Source organism: Phlebotomus papatasi, unplaced genomic scaffold (genome assembly GCF_024763615.1).
Source record: "Phlebotomus papatasi isolate M1 unplaced genomic scaffold, Ppap_2.1 HiC_scaffold_594, whole genome shotgun sequence".
In the NCBI taxonomy this organism is placed as follows: domain Eukaryota; kingdom Metazoa; phylum Arthropoda; class Insecta; order Diptera; family Psychodidae; genus Phlebotomus; species Phlebotomus papatasi.
The window spans coordinates 1-10,947 of NW_026604790.1; the positions used below are offsets into that span (position 1 = coordinate 1).

Below are 10,947 nucleotides of genomic sequence, written 5' to 3' on the forward strand. Positions count from 1 at the left end.
AAAAGCTCTCAAAAAAGCCCAGTTTTTAATATGAACATCTCGTTGACATTTGTTTTGATTTAACTTCTGGATAAAAATTCATAAAAACATCCGAAACCTTTATGAAACCACTGCTAAGGGATATCTTTAATCCTTTGGTACGCAAATTGAAGCAGGGAAAGAGATAATGAGGGGTAATTGAATTGATAGATAGATAGATAGCCAACAAGCCTTTTAGTGTTGAAGCTTAAAAAATCAAATAATAATCGAGCATTAGGTACTCAACTCTTATGACAGAGCTATATTTTTATTAAAAAAGACAAAAAACAAATAAATTTTAAAATAAGATAAGTGATGTACAGATGACTTTTTCTTTGTCTGCTCGAATTTAACTTTTTATCTCTTATCTCTAAGGTCAAACGAAACGTGTTTTAACAAAAGAACTTTTTTTTGTTAATATTTCCATGAGTTCTAGATTTTTGTTTGTATACTTCGATATCTGGATCTTAGAAATTTTCTACAAGATCGAGAAAAACATGTAAAATAAAGTGTTCTACTGTTGTTTTGCAAACATGTTCTTGACATTTATATGAGAGAGAATGAGATAGAGATCTAGTTATCTCGCTCACACATATAGAAAATTTTGAAAACATGTTTACAAACAAATTATGCGCTGGGCATAAATATCACAATAATCGATTAAATTATTAAAGAATCAAAGACCTTTTATTTGTATCTTTTATGGCGCTGGCACATCTTTTAGATCAGGAAAATTTCATAGTCAAAATTTATATCGCTTTCTTTCTTTAAGATTTTGCATATAGTTATCCTACTCTTTCGCACTCTTCTTCTTTTTTTGAACATCACATCAGATTTATTTTAATAGATTAAATTTAGTTCAGTCCAATTTTGAGACCGAAAGAGTAGGATAGACTTAGGGTAAGTATGCCAAATATCCGCATAGTTGCATATAAGCACCGAAGTCACCATATTGATATTTCTGTTACTTCCTTTCCGGGAAGGTTGTGTGGAACCTTGAAAACTAGTTTATCATCTTTGTTTTCTTTAAATCACTTCATAAAATATTGAAATATTACTAATAATATGGACATTGCTATTCCATATGGACATTGCAGTATTCCGGCCACTTTGAATGAAATTCCGGCCACCTTTTTTCTGACCACCTTTTGTGACGCAATGGATAGAAAATTTCAAAACGTCAAACGGAACGAGTTTAATATTTAGTTTAATACGTTTATATAACCCATAAGCCCAGAGATCTTCCGTGTAATTTGTCCTAAAGACCTGAAGAGTAGCTTCTCAAATTTACGCGCAGATTACCGTAGAAATTTGCGCTTCCTGAATGTTTTTTTTTTCTCTGGACTCAGAAGTTGAAAAAAAAGTAAAATGAATAAGAAATTTAGGAAAGCAAAAGATGTTGCCGGAATAGGCAACACTACCTCACCGGAGAGACGCTCACAAAGTATATACTTTTTTTACGCGAAATACAGGATCCAGCTGGGAAATTTTATCTGAAATTTAAAGATTGATTCACTATTAACATAAACAAAAACAATCTCTAATAAAAACTAATCAATTTTCATGAAAAACACCGAAAGAAAACCTGCACTTCACCACAAATCGGAAGACTGCTAGAAACACAATCGATCTGTCACATTTTTTGTAAGACTCTTTTCACATTGAGGTTTTACACACGGCTCTTCGTTATCCGGCACTTCGTTATCCGGGTGACAGCCGCCAAACGCTGGCGGTTGTTGTATTCAAAAGGATTTTTTTTACGAAGAATGCAGTTTGTCCTGAGTGAATTAATGTATCAAAGTTTTTGACACACAATCGTGCTAGAAAATGAAACATAAACACACCACAAAGAAAATTCTGTTGTTTTTCGACAGAAAACAAATTCCCACAGCAGAAAATATGAAAAACGTTGACCAGATTAAAAAAAACCAAAATGTCATTTTGTCTCCAGGTCAGCCGGATAACGAAGAGTCGAGTGTACAACGCAATTTAAATTCAAATTATACCTAAAATTTAACGGTCTTTGTGTTAATACATCCTAAAATGAATAAATATTTAAAAGGAAGATGAATTCATTGACTATTCGAAGATTACATACATAATTTTCTTTAATTTATTTCCATGGCCGAAATTACACTCAAAGTGGCCGAAATTAGAAGCTGGCCGAAATTTGGCACACTTCCCCTATGCAATTATTTTGAGAAAGAACAGGATGCGAATTTTTATATTTTGAAATTTTACCGATCTAAAAGGTGTGCCGAAGGCATTAGGATTAAAATTCATTTAATAGAATTGAAATTATGATCAATTGTGTATCAAAAAGTAAAGAAAAAAGTTTTGCTTGTATTTGGTGACAAGTGCAAATTGTAGAAATTGAATAGACTAAAATCAAGACGAAATAAAATCGTGATAAGAACACAAGTAAGATAAAGTTAACATTTGCTACATTGAATTATAGATGGTAAAAAGGTAAAAGGGTATTGGAAAATCCGGAAATCTTGCATAATTCTTTGAAGATTTATGGAACATGGCGCACAGCAATAAATAAACAAATAGTTCTCAAAAACAAAAGAATATCGAGATTGTCCTATAAAATATTTAAACATGTGTTTAAATATTTACTGTGTGGAAGAAGTTTGTTTCAACACAATTTTGAGCTCTCTGAAAAACTAAAAAAAAATAAACTTGATTAAACAGAGACGGAATAAAAAACGACAAGAATTTCTATTTAATTTACTTTGAGAATCAACTTTTTTTTTGGCAATTAACGTGGAAATAAATTAATTTTGGGTTGACCCTTATTTTGCGACATTCGAAGAAAACATGTATCGCGGAAAAGTTATAAGTGAGATGATAATACTTTGTTATCAAAATCACACTCATACAGTGATGGTTTGGGTTTTTTTTGCTCTCCAGATCGTACGGTCTGAAGAAAAATGTATAGTTGATAACGATAGGAATTTTTGTGTGGGGAAAATTGAGAGTTTTGAGAGAGATTGAGGAGTATTTTGTGTGTTGGCTTTCTTCAGAGTACGGAGGAGCAGAAGTTGATCTACTCGGGCCAGTTGCTGCACGACACAGTCGTCCTCAAGGATATCCTGAGACAGTATGAGGGCCAGGAGACTCACACAGTACACCTTGTGTTCACCCCGAAGATGAATCCGCGAGACAGTGCTTCAGGAAGTGCAGAAGGTACCAAGAAAACATCCAATCACGACATCCGTACTGCAATGGACAGCGAAGGATTAAGGTGAGTTTATCATTAAATGTTTAATTTTAAATTAAATATTTTATTTCCGTGACACAGCAATAAGATTTATTTTGTCCTAGAAAGTGAGATTATTAACAAACAGATCAATTGGGTTTATCTCAGAGGTTAAGCTCATTAAAATTCTAATTAAAGGTTACAATTTATTAATCTAACAGTGAAGGTGACTTATCATAAACGTGCATTTTATTTTTCCATAACATTTTCTTTGAAAGTTTTTAAAGAGTTTTCGACTGGATAAATTTTATTTCATCAGCTCATGAGCCACATGCAATTTTGTGATTGGCTCAAGATTTGATTCGTCGTTTATATGACGATAACATCAAGTAACTTAATCTACAGAGAAAGCACAATATTATTCTTATTAATTGTCATTTTGTTTTGTTTTATTTAAAATTCAAAGTACATAACATCAATATAAAATAATCTCACATATATAATATTAATTGAAACAAATGTGTGTTTTTTGCAAAAAAAAAAAGAAACACTTGAACTCGTGACTTTAATGATATTCCCAAAAAATAGTTAATTTCGAATTGTTTTGACGTAGAAGTGTCCAAATTTTCCCAAGTGTCTTTCTAATTTCTTAACCCTTTAAGGATGATTGGAACACGGGTGTCCCATAAAGAAAATATTTTTTCCTGACTACCTAAAGTTATTTTTTTCTCATGGTTGTACATAATTGTAAAGTAGAAGGTTTAAGGAATCTAGAATATTTTTTGCAAGTCTCTAGCTATTTGCTATGCAGTAAGTATTTAAGCTCAAAAATGGTGAATTTTTAAATTCTCAAATTCATAATTGATTTTATATATTTTTTATACTTCCAATTTTTTTTAAGCAAAACCCTTTTTGCAATAAAAAAAAAAATTATTCATTGGTATTGTCAGAAAAATTACTTAAATTTTTGGGCTATTTTTGTCCCTATCGTCCATAGAGGCACAAAATACACCGAATCAGACTCTGTTGGACTTTTCAAGGTTAGGTGTAAGACTTATCATTCATTATGTTTCTCAGTTTAATTTTTATTGTTGATTTTCAGTCCGTAGAAAGTGTCTCGTCGTTAAAGGATTAATTTAGATGTTCGTCGGTTCATAACCGATTTAAACTGTTTCAAATTTACGTCAAAATTTTCCTAAAATTATCTTAGAATACTAAAATTTCATATTATATAAAGAGATGACAAAGCGTTCCATCTGAACCGCTTGAACTTACAAAATTGAGATCTTTTTATAAAGGTTTTTTTCTTTAGTTATCTACTGGTTCATTAATTTATTAAATTAACAAAATGGGTGGAAAAGCATCCCGCAGGCTTTGTAAAATGCTCGAATTCGTAACTTAGATACTATAGGGGAGACTGTGGCAAAAAGAAACAAAATGGATATTTTATTTTTTTACAAGCTACTCGAGCGCTTCAAAAATTTCTAATTAACGCAGTTTTATAAAAAATTTACCTCTCTACAACTTTGTGAAAGTAATTTTCCTCTATTTTGTAAGGAAATACGTTTATCGAGCCGATTTCTAAAAGGTAATTTTGTGACTATTCTCAAAAATGCTGGGGCAAATAGTACCAGACATTGGGTATTATCATATTTTGATTCGCTTCATTACGGGCTTCCGTAAATTTGAAAAAATACATAGAGGACATATTTTCATAGAAAATTTATTCATCTACTACACCTTTGTAAAACACCGTTTTCTCTGCGAGTAAAGTGCGAAAACGAGAAAACCGCTTTTCAAGCTATTTTAGAAAAAAAAAAACACACAAAAGACTGCAAATCGTTTGACCAATGCAAACAACAAGCGGCGAGACATGATAATGACGTTTCTTTTCGCCGAGAGACATCAGAAATTGCTTCGCTTTTTTGTTACTTTTTGCTCTATAGCTTTTGTTACTTTTTACCCCAAGTGGCCATTTTTAATAAAAGGATTTATGGAGAAAAGAACTTTTGTGAAATTCTAAAATATATATAGTGGATTCGTATTCAAAAATCCAAATTATTTAGAAAATATTCACCACTGCATCAATTTTAGAAAATAAGTAGGTAATAATAGATATCTTCTGCAAGGAAAATATTTCGAAAATGGGGCTAAAAATTTCGATATTTTTTATTTTCTAAATTCGTTGTTCGAATTCTAAGAAACTTACGACATTGAAGAAGGTCTAGAGAGGCTATCTATAGAAAAATTTTGAGCCGCTATCTTTTTTTTTATCTTGGCAGATGTTGAATTTTGAATTTTTCGATTTGTGACTTTTTGCCCCAGTCTCTTCCACGTAATAAAATTTTAAATATTTTTGTCTCAAACTTGGTAAATACTACAAAACACATTGTCATGTTTTATCTGCGTTTCCTTATAATCTTGTTATTGTTTTTTTATCATAAATAGTTTTTCTTCATCAGCTTTTGTTAGTAATTTATGACTTGCTGAAAATTTACTTGAATTGCGTCATTAAAATCTGTCTTCCACGATGAAATTACTTTTTTTTGCTCCAACTTCAACGTGTGTCTGTGGTGTTCAATTTTACTGCACTTACAATCTTGTGGCCTCGAAAAAATACTTTTAAATGAAACAATTTCCGAAATATTAAATATATTAGAAATTGTCTAAGTAAATATGAAAATGACCTTTAAATATTTTTAAAAAGGGTTTCTCAAGATCAAAGGTTAAATAAGCCGCAGAAAGTGTAATTCACAACCAATTAAGGTTGAATATGGATGTATTACAAAGTTTTGGGATCTCTGATAAGTCTGAAATACAGTAGACTCTCACTCAATCGGCTCTTTTTAAATCGGGCGGAAAATTTTGTTGACAATTTTCACGTTTAATTTAATTTACAAAGGCTTTGACGCTCAATTCTATCACTAAACCGGATGACATTTTGCCCCATATTCCCGATTGAGAGAGAGTCTACTGTAGGTCCAATAATTTATGTATCGGTAATGGATCGTTTTATGAACCGGTAATACATTTTTACAAAATATATAATTTATTACGGTATTTCCGATAATTGTTTAAGTGATTTATAAATGGCTTTAAATCGGTTGTAAACCAGTTAATTTAATAAACAGAAAACGCCTTTTGAATCATTGTCAATAATAGTGTTTTAAGGTCAAACGTAAAACAGCTATAGTTAGCGTATTTCTCAACCGATTGAAGCAAGTTTGGAATTGTTGGAAAGGTCTTGGAATTTATGTCTAGCTACGGTTTTGAAAGTTTAATCAACGATCCAACTAGAATTTCTAGGCACAGTGCAACGTGTATTGACCATATTTGGGCGCGTAGCCGCAGACAGCATATATCGTTTGAGGCTGAAATTTTGCATTTGAATGTTACTGATCATTCTCTTCTTTTCCTTAAATTGGAGGGTAGAGGTTCTGATTCACGGGCGTCTGATAGGAGTTGCAATAGGAGGAGGATCAATTATGAGGACTTTAATGGTAGGCTTAGAGGGGAAACATGGCAGGCCGTCTTCGAAGAGCCTAATGCATCAAGAGCTTTCGACTTATTTCTAGAAGTTTTTTTGAGTTTGATGGATCAGTCTTCTACTTTGTCTCCCTCTATTGGGTCTGACGTCCCTAGACAGCCATGGATTACTGTCCAACTTTGTGGACTGATAAGAAGAAAGAACAGAATTCTGAGACTGAGTAAACGAAAGCCAGAGTGTGGGAGGCTGGCGGCATATGCAAGAAGATTGTCGTGTGATGTGAGGAGGGAGATAGAGAGGAGCAAAAATTCTTATTATAAGAATAAGCTGGATGAGGCCCAGGGTAACATGAGGAAAGTCTGGAGTACTGTTAATGAACTAACAGGGCGAACTGGAAATGTAGAAAATATTGACTCTGTTCGCGATAGTGATGATTGTCCTCTAACGGATCCAAAGGACGTCGCGGAGGAATTCAACAGATATTTTGTCAATGTTCCGCGCAGAATTGCATCGCAAATTGAGTCTCCAGTTAGTGAGTATAGGATTGATTCGTACAATGTGGATTCTCTATTCGTCTCTCCAATTACGGCCATGAATGTATATCGGGAGATTTTCTTATTGCGGCCGCACTCTTCTTGCGGATTCGATGGTATCAACTGCACAGTTTTAAGGAGGGTTGCATGGAATATTATCGATATTTTGAGCCATCTTGTCAATCTGTCCTTCCAAACTGGGATTTTTCCTGATGTGCTGAAGAGAGCTGTGATAGTTCCAATATTTAAGAAGGGTGATAAATCGTCGGTGGAGAATTATCGTCCGATTTCGCTTCTCTCAATCTTCTCCAAACTGTTTGAGAGGCTGATGAAGGTTCAACTTGTGAGTTTTCTGACCAAGTATAAAATTCTTGCGGACTTTCAGTTTGGTTTCAGGGAGGGGGTGGGGTGTGAGCAGGCTCTGGAAGCTTTCCTTGAAAGAGTCTCTAGTAATCTGAATGAGGATAGGAGGGTCTCTGCTCTTTTCCTGGACATCTGCAAGGCTTTCGATACAGTCAATCATGGGCTTTTGCTCAGGAAGCTTCATTCTATTGGTGTTAGGGGTGTAGCGCTTGATTGGTGTAATTCCTACCTTTCTAATAGACAGCAATGTGTGAGGATTGGTTCAGTGTTTAGTAGTTTTCAGCGACTTGAAACTGGTGTTCCGCAGGGATCTGTCTTGGGTCCCATTTTATTTTTAATATATGTGAATGACATTCATGGGGTTGGTTTAAGAGGTGTGCCAACGGCCTATCCGGACGACTTGGCCATTACGTATACTGGGCCTTCAGTTGAGACTCTCGTGGTGGATATGAGTGCGGACTTGGCTGCACTGAAGCTGTGGTTTGATTTCCACGGTATGCTTCTAAGTCCGAAGTCTAAGTTTATGGTATTTTCCTTGAGAGGATCTCCTGTGGTTTCTCCGCTTCGATTGCATTCCGCGAATTGTGGGGTCGACGCTAGTTTAAGCGGTGGCTGCGAGCCTGGCTGTTTTGATCTGGAGAGGGTCTCTGAGTTTAAGTATTTGGGGATTGTGATGGATCAGGCTTTGAGCTGGAGATTCCACATCGATAGTCTGCATGATCATTTGAGGCTATGCATGAGATATTGCTTTAGACTGAGGGAATCCTGTCCCCGTCCGGTGGTTGCATCGTTTTACTTTGCTATGATTCAGTCTAGACTGCAGTATGGAATACCTTTTTGGGGTTGTGCTTACTCCACACATCTTGGGAAGCTAAGCGCCGCTCAGCGGATTGTTATGCGAATAATGTCTTTTAAAAGTAGATTTGAGAGCGCTGCTCCGCTGTTTAGATGTTGGAAGATTATGTCCCTGAGGGCCCTCTATGCGTACAGAACTACGAAGCTTTTCTTTAATAGCTGCGGAGAGAGGATTATCAGGCCGCATGATGTTTCTCGAATTCGTAATGTGCGCTCCCGGGAGGTCTACTGTGTACCTAGGCCCAGAAAGGAGATCTTTAAGCACTGTTACGCGTACTGTGCCCCTAGACTGATTAACTCATTGATCCTTCTTCATGGTAGAGTGTCTTTCACAAATTCTGAGTTGAGATCTGTTCTAATGGATTTACGAGATCTTGATATTGTGGACTTGTACTCCTAATCTCATGCCCTTTGCGGCTTCATCTGGATTCCTTCAAGTCGATTATTGTTGTCTTGCTTTTTTTTTTTCTTTGTTTTTTGTCTGATTTTCTCTTCTCCTTACTGTCTTAATACACCGAATCCTGTCACAAATGGAGGGCTGTTCTGAATTATTACAAACTTTTTAACGTTTTATCTATAACATGGTGTTCTTTTTTTTTTTTTGCCTCGCGTTCCTTTATTTACTTGGAGGTAGTAACAGCGGTCTGGACAATCTTTATTTATTTATTTGCCTGGGGAACCCTAGTTTTTTTTTTTTTTAAACTTTTTTGTTGTATGAATATTTTTTCTTGATATGCATTATTATTTGTTAATTCTTTCTCTATTCTGCAAGCTGACTTCTGTTTCGGGGAGATAACTTATTTTGCAACTGCGATCTCCTTTTCTGGGCCAGCTGGGGGTGATCTGTTTGGAATGTTTTTTTTTTTTTCAAGCCTTCAGCTAACGGGTTCGATCTGTTGAACTTAAGATGAAGTTCTCTACCTTCACCCGCAAATCCTCTCTGGGGTCTCTCTTCCTCGGCTTCACCGAGGTCTCTCTCCCCGTGAAAGGTTAAATTGTAAAGTGTGGATCTGCAAAACTGAAGGTGGGCAGGTCGTTCCTGGGACCATCTACTTGCGGGTCTGGTGGGATGGTCGTGGAGCGGAGCCTCCCTGATGCATTTTCTTTTTTTTCATAGGCAATATTTTTTTTTTGTTTTTTCTCTGCGTTTTTTTTTCCAAATGGCTTACAGCTCAGTAAGAGCTAGCTATTTTTAACCTCTCACAATGCTGCAAAGCAGTGCAGTTTCAACGGAGCAAGATCTTCTGTTTTATTTTTTCTCTTTTACCTTGGAATTTTGTGTATTCAGAAAAGAAAAAAGTTCAAACATGTTTTTACATGACTGGCATATACAACCTGAGAAAGAGCTTTTCCACCGTTTTGCTCTGGAGGTTGGTCACCAACGCTAAGACGGCGGTGGACGCTAAGAATTGCACGGGATCTCAGTGAAACGAAACTGTACTTCGAAAAGCATTGTTGATGAATAAATTTATCTATCTATCTATCTATTTTCCACAAATCTGAACCGCTTCCAAATAGTTATAAACCGTGTATAAAACCGAAATTCAGTAAATTCATAAATCGGTCCAAACCGTTTATGAATAGGAGGAAACATTAAAAACGCCGCTCAAATTTGGGAGTACAGTACGAATACTTGCCACATTTGCAAGTTTGTTTTTTAAATTGAGTTTTCTTTAAATACACTTCTCAGTGTTTTTCCGCAACAATTGAAAGATTAAATAGATTGTAAATAATCTTAGAACATGAAAAGATTGATATCTGTGTTTGGTCATTGTTTTGCGTAGGTTTTTGCGATAAAGGCTGATTGTATTGAGCCTTGTTTTTTTTTTTATTGCTGTCGTTGTAGACAACGACGTCCATTGAGCGGAGACCAAGTGGGAAATAGGACAGAAGGCAGTGGGTCAGGAGGTGCTTCGGCGACACGACCGAACAATGGCAATGGGGCTCAATTTGGGGAGATACCGCAACCGCAGCAAAATATGGGGCATTTTACAGCGGCACAGCATCTGGCGTACCATCAGTGGCTGCAGCAGGCCTATGTGGACTACATGAATCAGTATATGAGCCTGATGTCACGTCCGGGAGTGCAGGGAATGTATCAGCCGCCGCAGGTGCCCAGTTATTTTCAGCAGGGCACTCCGGCGGTGGCTGATCCAGTGGCCAATGTTGAAGTCCAGGCGGCTCCAGCTGAGGCTCAAGCGGCGGCAGAGCCGAATCCGCCACAGCCGCGTTTTCCGAATTTAGTGCGCGATGAGGGTCCGGAACAGCGAGATTGGCTGGATATTTTCTATGCCCTGAGTCGACTGTTTGTACTCATAACTCTTGTGTATTTCTATTCATCACCAACGAGGTGCCTAATTGTCGTGGCGATTGGAATTCTCATCTACCTCTATCACACGGGTTTTTTCCGGAATTTGGCGCCGGCAGAGGGGAACAACAACAACAATGCGGCACGCAATGCTGCAGTGGCTGAAGCACGACAACCA

At 36.2% G+C, this 10,947-nt stretch overlaps 1 protein-coding gene across 1 annotated transcript; it reads left to right on the top strand.

Annotated features, from left to right (window-relative positions):
• Positions 1 to 3,009: 3,009 nt before the first annotated feature.
• LOC129809320 (homocysteine-responsive endoplasmic reticulum-resident ubiquitin-like domain member 2 protein) lies at positions 3,010 to 10,907 on the top strand (the record flags this gene model as incomplete). The annotated part of the gene is given in 2 exon segments (XM_055859136.1): positions 3,010 to 3,268; positions 10,308 to 10,907. Coding segments are annotated over 2 exon segments (859 nt in total), but the record flags the coding sequence as incomplete, so codon positions are not given.
• Positions 10,908 to 10,947: the final 40 nt, after the last annotated feature.